Source organism: Megalops cyprinoides, chromosome 14 (genome assembly GCF_013368585.1).
Source record: "Megalops cyprinoides isolate fMegCyp1 chromosome 14, fMegCyp1.pri, whole genome shotgun sequence".
NCBI lineage: Eukaryota > Metazoa > Chordata > Actinopteri > Elopiformes > Megalopidae > Megalops > Megalops cyprinoides.
In genome coordinates this window covers 33,818,787-33,838,450 of record NC_050596.1, presented here as the reverse complement: position 1 = coordinate 33,838,450, position 19,664 = coordinate 33,818,787, and the positions used below count along the sequence as shown (strand labels likewise).

The 19,664-nt window shown below is 45.2% G+C and overlaps 1 protein-coding gene across 1 annotated transcript in view; it reads right to left on the bottom strand.

The window, feature by feature from the left end:
• Positions 1 to 19,664, bottom strand: part of LOC118788758 (thrombospondin type-1 domain-containing protein 7B-like) — a 221,818-nt gene that overhangs the window by 125,040 nt on the left and 77,114 nt on the right. Inside the window, exons 3-5 of the mRNA XM_036544791.1 lie at positions 5,712 to 5,761; positions 5,460 to 5,564; positions 469 to 645 (exon numbers count right to left, since the gene is read on the bottom strand). Coding sequence (XP_036400684.1) covers positions 469 to 645; positions 5,460 to 5,564; positions 5,712 to 5,761 — 332 coding nt within the window. The remainder of the gene's footprint in view (positions 1 to 468; positions 646 to 5,459; positions 5,565 to 5,711; positions 5,762 to 19,664) is intronic.

Sequence of the window (19,664 nt, the reverse complement as noted above, 5' to 3'; positions counted from 1 at the left end):
GCATTGTTCCCCCGGGGGTAGGAACGGGTGGATCAGCTGGGGTCCTCTCATCACCCCGTTCTCAGACACCCTGCACCTCATTGGCTCCCTGCCAGCTGCTAAATGAGGTCAGATGGTCTATCCTTCAATCAGCGCCCACCTCAGTGTCAGTCACTGTGGGACTCTTGGAGTGAAAAATACTCACACTGGAATGTGGCTAAAGAGGCATAGGTGCCGAAAACAAAACACTGGGTGAAAAATCAGGGGGGAAGGTGGAATAGCCAAAAAAAAACATAATAATGAATGTAAGGTACACCACTACAGTAACGAGGATCAGTGAACAGAATAATGACTGTAAGGTAATCTACTGAAGTAATGAGCATGATTGTGAGATAACCTGAAACTGCCTGCCACCAGGCTGAAGCGGGACGGAGAGCAGCCTGTGATTCTCTCACTGCCTGACTGATAACAGTAATTCAGCCCGCTTACCTGTTTTCCATGTGTAATGCTTCTCCTTGTGGATCTCAAGGTCGGCCTCGGCTTGCAGCAGGAGCAGAAACACAGAGAGCAGTAGCACATTCCCAACACGCAGTGTCCTGGCAACAACGCCAAAGTCATCTTTTAGAACCATAGTCCAGCAGGGGGGCTTCCTGTTTCCTCTTCGTCCTGAAGAAGAGAGACAGGAAGGTGTCAGCAGGGCCTCTGAAACACTGCAGCCGTGAGGCAGACACCTGCCAATCCATCCCTGACTTCTGCAGCACACAGCATATAGCACTCGCTTTACACCGAGACAGAGACAGGGTTGCTGGCAAAATGTGATCATCCTTTGAGGGAAAAATAAATCATTGTGCCCAAATCTTCCTTTTTGCGCTTCATTATTTGACTATCATTTTTTGTTTGAAAAGTGATGAACAGGATAGTCCTCTGATTTAATTCTTTTTTTTTTGAGCCGTTTGTGATTGGCTTGTTTTCGTAACAGTTACAGCACTTACAGTTTCAGCCTGTTTCTGACCAATGAACAGCTTTGATTTAATGCAACTAACTATTCAGCTTTATTACCTCCCAAGCGTAGGTGCGGATCCCGGAGACCACCTGGCACCTCTCTCCTTCACCTGCTGGCTCTGTTCCTTTGCACACACAGTTTGATATTCAAATTTTCCCAACTTTTATAAAGAATTTTAATGAAGCTGTTGTCATTGCTGCACAAAACTGAGCTTAGTGTGCAAACGGGATGATTGAAGCAGTGGCTGGCACCCACAGAAATATGACAAATATGATTTCCTATCAGTTGAAGAAGACTGGGAAACATCTTTGGCAGAGACCTTTTTTCCCCCCAAACTTTCTCACGTTCTGCATTCAGGCTTAATGCGTAGCCATGGACACACGGCTCTCTCTCCCTCTTCCCAGGGAAAATCATGCAGATGCATTAGGAGGGAGGGAGACAGCAGCCTCGGGATCGTCAGAGGTATTAACTCCCTTATTATTGCAGCTCCTTTATTTCTGCCCGCTGCCACCCTGATTCTCAGCCTCAGGGTTAAGGATTAGTCCTGGATTTTCTCAATCTCTAATTATGTTGTAAGAAAAGAAAAATTAACCAGCACACTTATGATTCATTACAATGGACATTTTGAACTACATGTTACGGAACAATGGTGTCCATATTTTGCTACACCTGGAGGGTGTGTGGGGGTGTGTGTGTGGCGAGTGTGTGTGTGTGGCGGGGGGGTGGGATGGGGAGTATCCTTACAGGGATAACCAAAGCTCTACAAACCTCTAAAAAAACATCAGCACCAAGTCATCAACATAGAACTAGTTATGAGTAATGTTTAACAAAAGTTTCCTTGACTCTTATTTGCAATGACACAAATTGAATGTGTACAGGGCTTTAGGTTTAAGGACCTCTTGAAAAAGCTGGCAGACGAATATTCCTTGCATTAAGAGGTTTTAAAAAGAGTCTCTTTGAAAAAGGAGTATCACACAAAAGCTATTTATTCTAAAATGGGTAAGTTAAAAACAGAACTGGAATGTGCATTTTACTCAAACACAAGAAAACATCTTGTGAGATGAGATTCGCCGCATACACCGCTGATATACAATGTGTTTTGATTTTTTTGGTGTGGCTGAATAAAACATGTCTGCTGATCAAAGGATAACGGTTGAACTTAAATATGTATTTGGATTGTTTCACCTTGAGTTGTCAGGAAAGCTAGACGCTGCCAGGTGGGTTTTGGTTGATTTCATTCAAGAAAATTCGATTCTTATCTCATTGCTTTCACTGTGTTTCTCTGTGATGGCAAAATCCGATTTGCAAGAAAGAGTGGGGGAAACAGAGAGAGAGAGAGAGAGAGAGAGTGGGAGAGAGAGAGAGAGAGAGAGAGGGAGAGAGAGAGAGAGAGAGGGACAGTGAAAAAATCCCTCCTCTCTGATAAAGTATGGATATGACAGTACATTCCCCCTCACATGTGAGGAGCTGTTAAGCTGCAAATCCACTCCTTGTGAATGTCTGCATCAGGCACGTACGTATGCAAATATGCAAATATATGCCAATGAGACAGCACTTTCTGTCTGGCTGGCAGGGTGTTGGGCCACTCTCTGTGCAGACTGGGGTACAAGCACATCATCCTGAGAGGAAAGTCTTTTCCCCAGATATCAACATTTACATATTTCTGGGACAAAACACTGTGTCCTGTGGAGTGGCGTCACAGAAACAGAGCTGCACTTTGCACAGAAAGGAACACAAAGACAGCAGCCGTGTCTGAATTGGTGGCGCAGGCTGCGAGAGGTGTGAGCGAGGCAGTGTGAAGCAACGGGGAGCTCAGCGGTGTGAGGTGCCTCTCTGCTGAGCTCTGAGAAAGGTGGCGATTCGCTGTCCCGGCCTCCCCTCCTCCTGCCGCAGCACGCACTCCGCTCTCCGGCATAACTGGGTCAGCCCACGCTGCTGCTCGCCTCCGGAACGCAGAACCCGGCGGTGCGGCACCGTGCAGCGGAAATGTACGGCACGGCTGCGGGCACCAAACGCCCCGCCTCCTCACAGCGAGACGCCGACGGCCGCCGGGGACCCCGTGAGTCCCGCATCACGCTGCTGCCCTGTCCTCACCTCGGCCGCCAGGGGAACACCGTGTCCGCGTCTGCTTCAGGAAACAGGTGGCCACAATAATTACCGTTTGATCGTGGCTGCGAAACAGCGGTCACCACGGCGCCAGAGGCAGGGCCGGTCTGACGCGTCCCCTTGGCATCCCCCACCCCGCGCCGGCTGGAGCTCGCTCGCCCGCAGACGCCGCGGACGCATCTGCAGGCCATTTGACCCGCACGCCGTCCCCGCGTGGGCCGCAATCCAGCGATTTAATCCGTTCGCTCATTGTGATCCCATCAGTGCAGTCTGGGATTTTACCACCGTCTCTTCCTCTAACTGTGCACATTACCACCACCGTCTCTTCCTCTAACTGTGCACATTACCGTTTCCATAGATACTATTCCATGCAAGCAGCCATCTACTTACACACCATCTCTACCGAAAAATCTTGGCCACTGTTATTGTCCCCAAACAATCATGTGAAATAAGGAAAACCATTCAACAGCGCGACTAAGATGCACTGATACTGAGAAAATTAAGCACAGACAGTTTATGTGGTTTATGGTAGAATTTGGCTGAAGTGACAATTCACAGCCCTACATCAACACTCCAGAGAATAAATATCCAGACATAAGCAAAGTTGTTGCAAGGTAGGTTGTATTATGACGCCTTCACTATCTGCTTAATAAAATAAGGTTTTTATTACTGTGCTGCAGTGTGTCCTTTAGCAATTGTGACCTGCAGAAGTGCTCGGTCTGGGCAGCATGTGCGCTGTGATCATGCTGCATTTTTCATGCTGCTCGCCTGCTATTTTCCACTTTTAAACAACTGCTCTGCCCAAGGGGATTTGCAATGTCATTTGGACAGTGTCATGAAAATTTAAATGGGGTGCCAGTGGCGATCAGAAGTCTTTTAGCTTTGCTAGACTGCATTACAGAGATAATGTATTTAGTTTACAGAGGGAAAAGTGACGGCCACAGAACAGGCCACAGCACTGGGGCAAACCGCCATATTGTCCCCCTTCCACACTCTGAATCCTCTGCCTTTTTATAAGCAGTACTGGCGGTGGTATTATCGTTATGATGGAATTTTTAAAATATGCAAAAGCCTAAAAAAGATCATTATAATAGCAGCAGGAGAAATAACTTCAAAGTTTCATTGGTATCGGAGAGAAAGAGGACATCTTTAAGAATACCTTTTCTTTCCTTTTTATGACTGATTGAGAGGAACTTTTGCCCAGTTCTACCTGAGTTGAGGGTGAAAAAATGTTTTCATTCATCGCTTTAGGACAATAAGGAGCCTTTTAGTTTCTGTTTCGGTAGTTTGGAGCAAAATAATCAAAAACATGGAGAAGTTTGAGCCAGTTTGCCTTTTGAATTTATTCTCTTTCTAGGAACATCAGACACTTCCCAGTGTAAGAGCTCCTTCCAGTGAAACTCTCTGGGTGAACAGAGGCCACACCGCATCCAACAGGGAGAAATTCACACGTCTCATGACTGTTATGTGGTCGCATTTTGTGTTTATTTGTGTATTACGGCCAACCAAACTAAACTAATCTCAGAGTGTTTAAATCCATGCGGCCTAGTCCAGAGCACGCACAGCTCAGTGAGAACACTCAGCTGTTACCAAACAGCTGCGACTGACCAGCGGAGAGTAGCATACACAGATGTGATTGTTTGAATCCCATCACATATTCTCACATAAAACCGTCATAAATTACATCTGGGCATTCATAAAAACACACAAGCTCTCCAGACAGCCACATAGAGATTATATCATCTAAAAAAATAAACTCGAAGCCTTGCAGAATTGTAGTGTCAAAAACAGTGAGATCTGGTTTGGGTTTTTTTTACGGGTACGGAAAGCACAGCCAGGGGTCCAGGGGTAGGAAGACACTGCAGAGAGCAGCTTTTCCCAGAGCTGAGGGAGGGCGTCTCCTTGCCTTCCTGCCAGAGGGGATGGTGGAGGACACAGCAGGACGGGACGATGCAACACCTGAGCGATTCCAAAGGACTTTCTTCCAATTCTGCAATTTCATTAGCCAGAATACTGACCCATCAGGGACTAGTAAAGTCTAACTCATCTGTGATGGATCAATAATCCAGGACTGGTATCCAAGCCGTCTCTTCCTCCTCTGAAATGACCTCTTTAAGCTCTCTGACGGCCTTGACGTCACGCTAGGGGAGGGGTCTGGCCTTTGGGTATCTCAGCTGACTGACGCTATATTTTGGACTGCGCTGAATCTGCTCTCCTGCCACGTGTGCTTATGGAGAGAATAGAAAGGAGCTATGCTGGTGTGCCGCCCTTCCTGACCATACCTGAGCTGGAAGGTGAGCGTGTGCGTGTGTGTGTGTGTGTGTGTGTGAGAATGGGTGTGAGCCATGTGAGTGTGGCACTCTTCCTGTACCTAAGCTGGAAGGTGAGTGGGCATCACTCTTTGCCGAGTGGTGGCTCGGTGCGGTGCTTTGGTGCTGTCGTTGGTGCGGGACACGGGCGCAGGCGCGGCAAAATCCTCACACATCATCCAGCGGCGTCCTCCTGAATCCCTCTGTGGAGCACCCCGGGGGGGTGCAGGGGCGGGGCACGAGGGCAGGGTCCGTCACCGCACTCCTCACGGTGAGTACACGCACACCCCTCTGACACACAGGTACTGGATCACGTTCCCGTTTGGGGATATCGCTCTGGGACGGGTCCTGGGAACCAGCACACCTAAGGGTCAGAGAGGCAGAAGAGACTCAGGATAGGAGAGGGGGTATGGGGGGTAGCAGGGGGGGTAATTCCCTCTCCACTCACACACTTTCAGCCTCAGTCCTACAAGAGAACAGTCCCTACACAGATCCATTCTAACGCTGCCACAGGGCTTCTGCTTACAGGTGTCTTCATCACAGTTATTCGAGTCTTTTTTGCTGTATTATCATTATAAAAGCATTATGCATGGCTAATTGTAGCATGATGTTCCTCCTAAGGTGCTTCCCAAGGGTGTCCTTCAAATATCAAACAAAGAGCCTGATTCACTATCGCATGAGAATCCTGCCAACTGAATCCAGTCACGTTACCAGAGCGTTCATTCTCCTCATTCTCAGAAGGAGGCCTGATTAAACGCTATACAGGCTTGACCTGCATAGCCCAGGGATATTGTCTGATATACTTATTACGTTTGCACTTGTCCAGCAACATAACCTTGATCATGTACTTCATTATTCTTAATAATGGATGTGATGCAGAGAGTTTATACATCACTGAGCAACAGCAGAGAGACCCGCAAACACATGAAGAGATTCTGGGGGAACATGTTGGGGGTGGGGATGCCAGGGGACTCCGTTTATTGATGTCTAACAGAAATGCACTGTGTGGGGATTTAAATGGCCGTGAAAATGGTCATTATTGACGGTCTTCTCTTATCGGAAACATTAAAAACAGCGCGGAGGAGGCAGCGGTCTTCCCCTCCTCTGTCGGCTGGCGTTCAATTATTACCTGTCAACAAGATCACATGGGAGAGAGCCTAGCCCCCCGAATCCCTGATTCCATTAACACCCTGCGCCCCCAATCCCAACCTTTCCCACCTCTTCCTGCGCCCCACACCTACTGACTTTCCATATCACGCTCCAGCGCCCTCAGACCCCCCACCCCCACCCCGACACCCCACCCCCGGTGTCTTGCTCGCCTGTAGCTTTCTGCCTCTCTGAGCCTCCCGCAGGGAGAGCACGTGTCCCTGCTGAGGTGACCAAGTGGTGATTGAAGAAGAAAAAGAAAAGAAAAGAAAAAAACAAATCAATCTTCAACGTGTGGCTTGAATCCCTCTCTAAACCTAAAGCAAACTGTTTTGGGTTTGGAGCTTTCATAAAGAGCTCCAACCCAACACCCTAAGCCCCCAATGTTCACTGATTTTCAGAGAAGCTCTTAAAAGGGCCTCTACATGCTGCAATGTTAGGAGAGCCCTTAAAAATCAGGTTCTATTTTATCGGCACAGTAACACGCTGAGTGACCAGCGAAAGCAGCAACAGCTGAGTACAGCTGTACAGCTGTGCACCTTAACGCTAATGAGACCGTCATAAGGGCGATTGATGAGTGCAGATATTCTGTGTATGCTAATCATGTTTGTTAGGTATGTATTTCAGCCCTTTCTCACTTCAAAATATGCAGCTAATAGCAAGCGGACACATTTCACTGAAGCTGAGAGCAGGTGCGATTCAGGAAGTCACATGGTTTCTTTGCCTTTTGGTCGATCATGATACAGCAGCTGTGCTAACTTTGCAACTCAGTGTCTAATTCCAAACCATCACACACAAGAAGAGAGTTATGAATGCAGTAGTTTACCAGCACTGATGATAGTAGAGGCGACCCTCAGAGTCTATTAAACAGGGCGTCACACAGTGCTAGATATACTCAGGAGTCTGGACTGTACAGGATGATGAATCTAGTCATGCTGCAACACTTCCTGGCATCATTACACTTCTGTAAATTTATGTTCTTATGTAAAAAAGGGGGGGCTCTCAAAAAATTCTGTTTTAAAATATCATATGGTACACCTGAAGAACGTTTCCCCTCGGCTGTATGCTTTTTATTTTTCCATAATTATTTCTGTCAGAGAGCAGTTGAGGTGTCTTCGGAAGGTGAAGCTACCACCTCATAATATGATATGGTGAAAAAGTCAGTTATTGCACAAATAATCCTTTGCCTCTCTGTTTAAAGATTTCACCCTAACAGCACTCAGGCAAGAGGCTGCATGACCACCCAACCCTGCATTCCAGTTCTGCCTTTGAATTAGACAGTGAGGGCAGCGATGAGGCTTTTCACACAGGAGTATAGGCAGCGATGAGGCTTTTCACACAGGAGTATAGGCAGCGATGAGGCCTTTCACACAGGAGTATAGGCAGCGATGAGGTTTTTCACACAGGAGTATAGGCAGCGATGAGGTTTTTCACACAGGAGTATAGGCAGCGATGAGGCTTTTCACACAGGAGTATAGGCAGCGATAAGGCTTTTCACACAGGAGTATTGTGAGCGGCGCGCAGCAGTGCTTGCTTTTGCTAAGGCTAGTGGCTCACTGCAGTGAAACTGTTTAGGCAGTGACTCTGTTTGAGTTTAGGCAGGCAGTGACTCTGTTTGAGTTTAGGCAGTGACTCTGTTTGAGTTTAGGCAGGCAGTGACTCTGTTTGAGTTTAGGCAGGCAGTGACTCTGTTTGAGTTTAGGCAGGCAGTGAGTCTGAGTTTAGGCAGTGGCTCTGTTTTGACATATCAGCAAGGAACGTTCACATTCATGCATTCACCTTTAGGGTTTCCAGCCTGATTTCAATAGACCAAGCCAATGTGACATCATCTGTCAGCCAGATAAAAGGTAACCGTGCTGTTAAACGCCCAAAAATACAAATAATTTACAAACCCCTTCCACCCCCTGCACCCAAAATAAATAATTCATAAATATTCATTAATAACTCCTTTCTTAAAACAAACTAATCACCAAGGAAATATAAATATGACTCTTTCTGCCAAGCTGAGGTGATGCAATTTTAAGAAAAGGCCAAAATACTAGCTGGCATTGCCAAGAGCAAAATCTGAGACACTTCAGCCAATTTGCCTGAAGAACTCGTCAGCTGTGCCTGTCAAAGCCCTTGCTGTATGCTGACAAAAGCCCCCTTATTATCAGCTGCTAGGTGGATGGCACCAATTACTTTTGTTGAAGACAGTGTTTTGGAAAATTCATACATATTGCTTCCAATCAGAGCATTTACAATGTCCAAATACACAGTTATGCTTTTCGCTGTAATTAAAGCTAAACAAAGAGATTCAATCTACCAATTAATTGATAGAAAAAAAAGAATCAAATATAAAAAAAGGAAATAGGTCAACTGACAGTCCAAGTCCTTATGATACTTACAACAGAGAGATATAACACATCTTATGACAGCCTATGTGGGTTGTCATAAGAGTTAATGAATGTTTGTGTATCTATGACAGCTTCATGTATTTGTCATGTGGGACCCTCCACAGAAATGGTTTGCTAAAATTATCAGTCAGAGTAAAGGACAAAGTGAAATAATGCTCTAGTGAGTACAGGTGTGGGTCTGAGTACAGCTGGCATTTGCACTGGTCTATCCTGTGGATCAGATGTGTGTGTGTTAGAGAGAGAGAGAGTGTGTGCGCGCGCGTGTGTGTGTATTAGTGTGTGCAGGCATGTCAATGTGTGAGTATGTGTGTATGTGTGTGCGTGTCTGCTAGAGAGAGAGTGTGCACACGTGCGTGTGTGCGTGGCAGTGGCAGTGGCATTTTGATGCTACAGTATGTAACAGTCCTGTATCTGTGTGCTGTGTTTTCCTGGAGCCTCTGAGTACAGGAACAGTGTATAATTATAGAAGAAGCGGATGCTGAAGCAGAGAATACAGGTGGTCTTTAACACTTCATCTTAACATCTTTCCTGAGTTTCCTCACTTCAGCTGTCAGTCTGACGCCAGAGCAAAAATAGACAGGAGAAGCTGCCATTGGAGCCATTACCCTGTGAGAACACGCTTTGTGCCGAGATCTCCTGATTGCTCTGATTAATTAGAGAGAAAATGCATTTAGACAGGGCAGATTTTAAGTGACAACGCTGAGGGAGAAGGCAATTCAAACATACATGATTTATAAAGTGTTATTTTTCTCTGTGTCAAATTGATTTTTGGAAAATTTAAAGAGGAAATTTCACTTTGGAGAGTTTAATTAAATCGTCCTTTTCACTGATTAAATTGGTGCCTAACCTTGTATGAATGAGAGGCACAAAGCAAATATATTAGACAGCTCCTGCACAAGCAGCAAAACGAAACAAACAGCCACCAGTCAGCAGGACTTAATTAAACAGAGACGAGATTCGCTATGGACATCAGCATAATTATCTACTTGTTGGTTCATTTGCAGTTCTTCACTTTAATAATCTGATGTCTATTGAGGGATTTCAGTGAGGTAATTCTGAGGATTTTTTTAACCAGATAGGGCCCCTTTATTGTGACATTCTGAAGATAAAATTATGTTGCGCCAGGTACTGGAACCGCTGTTTTCATCAGTCTCTGACGCCTCTCATTTAAAGCTATGGAGCTGAGGAAGATAACTTCAAAGCCAATTTATGGCTGATTTTAATAGCACAGTCCCATACATATTAATGTGAAAATGCATTTGAATGATAGTCTATCCGCTGCTTGTGCTGCAGTTTATCTTCAAATGTGGCAGACAAGGCAGCAAACCAGTCACATCCTGACGAATGACTAGGACATATCTGACAACAGCCTGTCAGAGGAGGAATATCCTGAGGACAACAGGAAATATTAATATCAATAACAGATTTTGCTCAGATGCCATCAGCCAGGCCGTGCGGCTTGGTAACCTGCAGTCCAGCCTCCTTTCAGATGTTACATAGCCAGTGCAGAAATGCCTCCTGGCCTGTTTTCACAATGACAAATATTAGCATAGCAGAGCCCCCAGAATGCCATTTTATTTGGTTGTTGTTTTTTTCTATTAAATTTTATGCATGAAATCCCAGCCTGTATCACTTCACTTTTAACGTCAATTACAAAATCTGTTTTTTTCTGAGAAAATACATATACATTTTTTACTGTTTTTTATACAAAATATAAAAAACAGTAAAAAAAACTAACTAACAGTAATAAATACTGTCTGAAATGGGCACAACAAACTGTAAATCAAGGAAACCATGTATGTGTAGAAGAAGTTGGAAAAATTAAATTTGTGCAATTTGATCATCAGATTTATTCATTTCATAGCCTCCTTCTGTCATACCTGTTTGTCATGCTATAGTGACATGATGACACAATATACCTCTGTCAGGCAGTACAGCCACACCAGACTTACACAGGGTACATCCCCTGTTTGTTTGCAGATCAAATCCCAGTTCAGTCTTTTTACCTGGTGTAAACACTTTCAGATTGGCTACATCCAGTAGCCAAGATCCATCCAGGTAAAATCATGATCACATCCAGCAGATGGGCTGGTCTAGCTCATACATCAAGGCTTCTGCTTGTGGGGGCTACTTTTTCAGTGTCACACACGTCATCCTCTGATGTCATTTTTTACTGAAGAGTGATCTCCCACAGGTGTCCCCCGCTAAGCAGCGTTAGGTCGCATATTTTGTGTGAGCCAGGGAAAGTCTGTCTTTGAAACGGTCTTTAATTATCACAGATTTTTGTCAAGGTGATGAATTACCTGAAACATAAAGCTTTTCAGCTGCACGACAATTACTGTGGATTCACCAGCAGAGCAAAAGCCTCCACACCTTCACACAGGTTTTTAATTAACAGATTCATAAGCGTTCAAACGAGCAGCCAGCGAGCACAGCTGAGCGGAGGAGCTGTAGGAGGCCCTCCAGACCGCGAGGCTCATGATGTGAGCAGCGAGCACATCGTTACACAGCTGGAGACGGACACAGTGCGAGCAGATTAGCAGGCTGGAAGGCCCCACGTTGAAAGCAAGATTTTAAAGATGTATCACTGCCTATGGACGTATACCTAATTAATCTGTCACTCTCAGAGCAGTTTGATCGAATATCTATGAAGATCGCATGGTATTATTTGCTTATCTCTGCTTCCATTCAGGCCAGCGGTGGGCTGGAAAGCCTGATAAATAACCTGAAATAATGTGCAGGTGACAAACTGTTTTGCCTGATAAAACGTGACACGTCGTCCATTTTGTTTAACATTATGACCTTGGGCGCTATAATCCATGCAGAACACAGCCCTGAACAGCATTTCAGAGAGCAGAGCGCTTATAACTGCTGCTGCGTGTTGTTAAAGGTGTCTAATGAGCTCTCAATCAGCCAAATGGGTGAGCTACCTTCCCTGTTTCCATTCGCAGAAAAACGCCGGTCCTGCCGAGAAATTAGACCATGACACGCCATGTCTTTAATGGCCCTTTGCATGCAGAAAACCTGCAGAAGGAGAGCAAACACCTGGAGTCTCCTCGGGACAAAGAGAGACCCACATCCTGCCAGGACCTGAGCGGAAGGTCATGACCACTCCCCTCGGGACAAAGAGAGACCCACATCCTGCCAGGACCAGAGCGGAAGGTCATGACCACTCCTGGGTTTTGATTTTGTGCTTCAGAAGAGGCCTGTTTTCTTTTCCCTTTCAGCAGGGAAGACGGAGTGGAAGTGTGAGAGGGAGTGAGAAGGGTTCACGAGAGGTGACAGAGACCCAAAAATAAGCAGCATCCTGATGTCAGGAAAGAGAAGAAGAGACAGAGGAGCAGCAGCATACAAACAAAATTAGTTTCCAGTGGATGGGATGGTACGACACAGCAGAGCCATAATTAAAGCTCCGCCTTGGCTGTTCCGCCCGGCTGCCTACACCAGTTACCCGCTTTATAATTAACACAACACGGTGAGCTGGCACTAATGCAGCGCTCTGATAAGGGATGGAAACACAGTGAAGTGCGTCCTGCTGTCCGGAGGGGCGTCAGAGGGGCGTCGCGGGGGGCCGGGGTGATTATTCTTAAGCGTCTGGTCGCTGAGGCGCGTTGATAAGGCAGGCTCCGGGTCCCGCAGACACCTGGGCCCTGACAGACGTCCCCGTGGAAAAGGCCCCCTAATCAGCCGCAGGAGCGCGAGGAAACGGCCTCTGGAGCAGCGTCCTGAGCCAGCCGCGTCTGAACCAGCCGCGTCTGATCCGAGGCTCATGCAGTTACACAGCGACAGAGCCCAGGCCTGCGGTCACACACCCCCTCCCAGCAGACGCAACTACCATTCCCATACAGCGCAAAGCCCTCTTACATAAGCATATGTTACATTAAGAGTGTTTATTAAAAGAGTACTTATTTATTCAGATGTCTTTCAGAAAAATCTAAATATTTCATTACACAGCAGTGCTGTGCACCCACATACAGTAGATACCTACAGAATACCATCCACCGTCACACATTCACACATCCTAATCTATCATTTTGACGTTTCCGGCCAAAGGATGATACTGTATTAGCATCCTGAGGTGTCCATTAGCTGAGTCTCAGACACAATGCACGGAAGCTTGGGAAGCTTGCCATGTTAGGACTGATTCACGGGCTCAGCTTGCATTTGTTCATTTTTTTTTACCGTCATTATTTTTTCCCAATTTTTAGAGATAGGGAAAGGTCACCCATTTTCTCAAAAATCACTCCTACAGCTTTCAATAAATGGCTGCGACACATCACCCAGGAAAGAAACTAACTGCTACAAATGTACATTCAGGAAAATACACTCATTTGGCATTTTTTTTTAACCCGGGGACAAAAAAATAAGCTGCAAATTGTCAGCTTGCATTTTCAGAAAATGGCACATTATTGAACACATTGCCACAATTACATGTTTATACGGAGTCATAAACGCTTTTTTACACGGCGTGTCACCTTTTTAATGTCCATATAAATAGCAGTAACCCCCACCGCCCTGGGCTTTACTTTGCTTTAAACCCTTCACATTTCTTATTGATGGAGTGTCATGAATTTATAGCAATATACAAAAATAATGTGTGTCTGATTTAGTGGTCTCTGGCCTGGCAAATACAGCAGCGGTGGTGCTTCGTCAGCAGGGCTGCTGGTGAACAGAGAGACACGATATTAACGGTGGGGAGCTGAACTGAGACCAGTGCTCTGGAGATTTCATCTGCTTCATGGTGATTACAGTGGGAATACAGCTTTGCTGAGTAATTAATCTCAAACGGGCCGGCGTGGATTCGGCTGGGGGGCCGTGATTGGAAATGCCACCCTCAGAGTCTGACCCACGTCAGACTCCGCCCGCTTTCAGAAACCCAGCCAGGTAAACACAGGTGTTTTGCAACTCATCTACAGAAATCAGCTGTCAGACGTATCGATGCAGAACTCTGGGAAGGTGGTGGATTCTAGCAAAGCAGCATCCCCAGCAGCAGCGGCGGCGGCGGCGGCTCGATGAACAGCTGAGAGAGATTTCATTTGTGCAGAGCTCACGGCAGCTAACGAACACAGTGTGAAGCTGTCACGTCCTCGGAAACACACCCTTTCATCCATCTCAGACTGGAACAGGTAAAAATAATAAAAAAGACACTCGACTGCGGTTGGGGGTGCAGACAGATGGCTGGGCTGTATATTAGCCGCAGCCTGTGCAAAGCAATCTCTGCATAATAAAAGTCTACATCCCCACCCTCAGAGCAGAATTGCATGTCAACGCCTAAAGGGCACCTTATTTATTAAGGTAACTTGGTTTGGAATGCGCTATCCTTCAGCAGAGCAAACGTTTCAGAAAGGCCAGAGCTGGACATGAATCAAAACAATGGTGTTGGTATACCGCCAAACGGCAAAACAAACAGCGGATGCTTTATCATCTTCATCGCATCTTTTCTGCTGCTACATTTAAGCCAAAGGACAAAAAAGTAACTCACTTTAATTAGCCATGTGCCACGTGCCTGTGACTCCCTCCATGTTTTACCTCTTACTCTATTCATATGTCGGATGAAAACTGTATTTTAACACAGCCATATTTCCTAAGATTTAAATGTCAACACGTGAATATTTGACCTTTTTCATCCAGTAATTGATGTCAATGGTGTCATTAACCCAGACAAGACGTGTTCTAATACTGCTATCATTATCGTTGTATGATAATCTGGTCTCCATGCTTTATTACTTCAGTTAAACGTTCCTAAATATCTGTGATAGCACCGTCTCCTCCACCAGGCAGGAGACCGTACGGTGAGAGAGCTGTGAAGCAGCTGCAACACGGGCAGGTTGTCATGTTCAGTGCAAACGGGGACGCAGTGGCTGCGCCGTGCTGCGCTGCGCTGGGGGCATGCGGCGGATTAATGCACAGCGTGGTGCGGGCACAGCGGACGGCTGCGAGCGACTGCTGCAGGCTGGGGAACACAAACTCAGGGCAAACTGCTTTCTGACTGCAAATCAGTGCATCTCTATTTTAAACCCATGACTGTGCGTCTGACAGGAGCATCACCCCTCTGTCCCAGGAGGAGTGGCACACAGGGACACTGAGATAAGCAGTCAGGGACAACAGGACGCCTCGCGGAGAGACACCTGGCGCGTCCTGTCTCAGTCAGTGGATTAGCGGGGGTCAGCCGCCGGGGGGGTGGGGGGCGGACAGCTGGCGGGGGCTGGCGTCAGGGGACGGTCTCTGCAGCGTGCGCGACACCCGCGATCGATCGGCCATTTGAATCAGGGATTAAAGCTCATTCCATTTACTCCGCGCTGTTCACAGCTCACAAAGAGCCCTGTGTGTCGAGCCCCTGGGTCCCGGCGAGTGATGCGCCTCGCATTGTGCAGGAGAAAAGCGACCGGATCGCAACGATCTGGACCTGCCACTTCCTCCAAGGTTAACCGGGGGAAAAGGGCCATCGCCATGCATGGCACTTCTCAATGACTCCCATTGGCCAGTGAAGAAGCACGGCATGAGCGAGGACCAACCAAAATCACTCTGATCTGGATGTGTAACGTCACATAAGGTGAATCTGGTAAAAAGCTGTGGATGTTACTGGAAAGAGCAAGCAAAAACAGAAGTCCCATTCATAATGAAAAGCATAAATAAATCACAGCTGGTAGCGCAGTTTGTGAGTAAATACATTTCAAATCAGGAAACGCTCATCATCTGTCAGAGCTCTATGATTAGATCATCACAGTGGTCTATATTATCATGCCAGTGACATTTAATGTTTGTATTTGGGTCTGAGAAAAACAGGTGCTTGCTAAAATAATTATTAATATAGAGTGGAATATATGTATGGTGTTCAAAGACGAATAAAAAATTATTCATTTGCAAGCATGCTTGCTGATATGGGTCTGGCCTGGGCACATGGAGAGGAATTTTGATTCCTCCTTTTCTGTGGGTTTTGGTGATTGGATTTATGGACAGCAGTGATCTACCTTCAGCGCACTGCTTGCTTACACAGTCTGCAGTAAATATGGGGGCCACATTTGCATGGTGGGTACAAATTCAGTGTGGACAAAATGAATGGTAGTCACAAACAGCACTTAACCAATGTTATACCCAGCAAACACACCTTGTTTCACACTTAAATGATACACTGGGCTGTGTGTCACGGCTGTATCTTGAGGAGATAACATCATTCTGTAGGTTGTGTGTGTCATGCTTTAGAACCAGAACTCTCAGATGTGGACAGATATTGCTCAGCTTGTAAAATTATCCTTTTTATCCAGGCAAACACAATGTAAGCCTTCCCACTTACAACTCCTGTTAGCGTCCAGTTCCCAGCATGCACTGGGAAATTGGACACTTACCTTTTGCACAGAGCCAATGACCTTCTTAAACGAATACAAATTCAAATGTAATCCAGTAAAATTCAGATAAGAACAGATTATCTTAACATATCAGACTATACCTACAATGTGGTTAAGAAATCTGGAGTCTGCATTAATGCTTTAAAGTGATCAAGAACCATTATGTAAGAAAAAGGACCAGAAATGCAATTTGTTCCAGATAATTGGAATAGTTTGAATGAGAGGGTGGACACAAAGGATTTTGGTCATTATATGAGGCTTACAGAAGACCCAACAAAAGGATTTTAAACTGGTTATTGATATTTATTAAAACAAATGAAAAGCTTTTTGATATAAATGGATTCTTACCGTGGCAAGTAACAACACTTGCAGTTTCTGTGAATTTCTGTGAAATTGCCCTTTCAATTTCATACCTGTCTTCATTTGGAAAACATGAATACAAAAGCTGTGTATCTGAGGGTAATTATTCAAAGGAAGAAATTCGCTGTGTCCTTTGTGACAATACACCAGTGCATGTACTGCATAACAAGCAAAATACTAATCCGAACAGCAACACTCCATTCCAGGACCCCTCTCTGCAGCTGGTTGTCACAATGATGGGCTGCCGTACGAATCTTTACAAACATTTCACATCAAACAAATCCTCTGAAAGGATCACAGCCGACGCGGTGCGAGGCAATGGCACAAGGACTTGTTTCAGCTTGCCAGTGCATGACTGCTACACTGATGACAATAATGGTGGCATCAAGGTTAAGCATGTCAAGAGTAATCTCCCGCCAGACAGCCACACAGACGTGACATCGACATCATTCTTTGCTCAAAGAGTCACTTTGATACACCAAACGTCAGGAGTGAAGAGAGAGCATCTCTCTGAGGGACTGAGATTAGCACAGCTTCAACCAACGTGCAGTGATAATTACTACAGGCAGCTGAATGAGCACAATCCTATTGTACATCAGACAGCCATTTATCCTAATTTACATTTCAGCATTATGAACAGCATTCAGTGTCTGGAAATTCTGTCCATTTGAAGATATATATAACTTTTATAGATTGGTAATTAAAAAGAAAAATTAAAGTGATATTTAGGTGGGTAGTGAGATATAGGTTTAATTTGTGATATTTTTGCACAAACAGAGCCATGCCAGTAATAAAGTCAGCCTCCATTCATGCATTTAAAGTCCCAGTATTACTAGGTAGCTAACCAGCTAACTAGCTACCTAACTTGTCAACTAACTAGCTATGAATATACACAGCCATATGATGTCAATACACATCAAAATAAATATTTGTATAATTCAATATCATGTTCACATTATAACCAGCTTCATTTTTTCATCTACTAACTGGATGAATACTTATGCCTTCACAGTCATGGCCTGGATTGTCAGTGTGCAGAGAGTGGATTTCCTATGCTGCAGGACCCAGTGTACAGTCTCAGTTAATGCGTTTGTTATCTAGAGCAGTTTTAATATAAATTTCAAATAGCCGCGTCTTTACTACCAAGCTGGGTAGCTGACTGTGACAGACAACAGTCTAATTGCTTGCCTTTTTGTTAAATTACATTGTAATAAACTAGGTAATGTTAAAGCTAAAAAAGACTGTATTCACCCTACCCTAAATTCACCCTGCCCTTACCCTAAATTTCACCCTACGCCTATCTTTAAGCTAAATAAAAGTCCTACTGTTCACTTCCATATCTTGCATATTATTAACAATTGCCCTACCATGATGATTCACCCCAATAGTACCACGCTGACTGCAGTCACGCTTACCATACCTTCCCTATTCTATTTACTTGGCATGCATGCCTACCCTGATCAGCTTCCCTACCTAATCACTTTCCTGATTGAGTATTATGTATATATTCCTTACCACACAATATTAAACTTTTTTTTATTAAACTTTGTTTTCTTTGCCTTAAAAGTTCTTACTTTCTGTCTTTCTTACATTTTCCAGTGTTCTAGTTCTACAGTGTGAAGTCTCACCAGGAACTGCACCATTCTCACGCCACATCTGAGGAACTGCCCTTTGTCCTGTCATTATATCAGCTGAGATGTTTAAATAAAAAATATCCAGCAGCAGATAATATTGCAGTTGGAGGGAGCAGACCTGCGGTGTGAGGCCGCATGTCTCCCAGCTCTCCGTCTGTTTGCACCCCTCACCTCTCCCTGCTGCGGTTTCCAGCATTCTGAATGAGGAGACCGCTGCATTAAATCAAATTGCTGGTCTTGTGGACAAAAATATTGATTCCACTTTCTAGCAGTGGCTGTGTGCCTCTTGTTATAAGATCTACAAATCCAAAGAGCCTTTCCTTTAAGCTGAGGAGTAAAAACAAATGGCCAGCCAGGGAAATAAAATTCAGTGAAACGAACTACAATATAAGCATTCTCTGCCATGCATTAGCCCATCCAGGACAGCTGTGTCTTCATGCTCTGTAGAGAATCTGAAAATAAAGCCTGCTGGTCATTGGAGAACTTTTCACCCGGTTGAATGCCATCATTCCAATTCCCCCTAATCACAGAGGATTTCTGAGATGCATTCGGAGTGGATTGTGATGTATCCCACTGCTAACATTAGGAGAGCACACATGGTCCCACACACCACCAGCCAATGAGAGGCGTTGGTTATTGGGGATGCCACAGAACAGGTGACAGTAATTTCGAAAATAGAATCTTACGCTATGAAAGGGTCTGACTCACCCAGCAACCTCCAGTAAGTTCAACTCAGGAGCACATTTAAAGTTATTTTTGCTCTCCTTTATTAGGACACTTTCCCCTCCTCTTTCTGTTACAATTCCATGTATAAAATGTTAACACAAGGTCATTAATTGTGAGACTGGATTTTAAAAGTGTTGCTTGGAATAACGAGGAAGAGCACACTTTAGTGTGGAGGATACATGTGCACTGATTGCTCATGTGCTCTTTCAATAAGTGAATATTTTTCCTGTCCTTCATTTGCTGTTCTTAGGAACATTATCTGTGTTCACAATTCATGTACCTCATGCTCATCCCGGCTCAGGCTCTAAAGCAATGTGAGGAGCTGTCGTTTCTTTTCCTGCACTCTTTTTTTTCACCACTCTCCACCATTAACAGGATCCAATTCAGAGAGCCTTGAACAGCTAATGATTTCTGTGCGTGTGTGTTTGCATGGTGTGAGTACTGTATAAATCATAACAACATGGATCATGTATCAGAGTCGACAGGGCTGTGCATCACTGAACTATGTCTGTCTGACCTTCCCTGCTGTCCTGCCTATTACAGTTCAATTAACTACAGCGACCTGCTGGGGCCGGAAGGAACAGATGCTGCTTCCACATGGCAATAATTCAATAAGAGCTCACAACAGGAAGACATAAAGTTGAGTCTACTTATCTGGT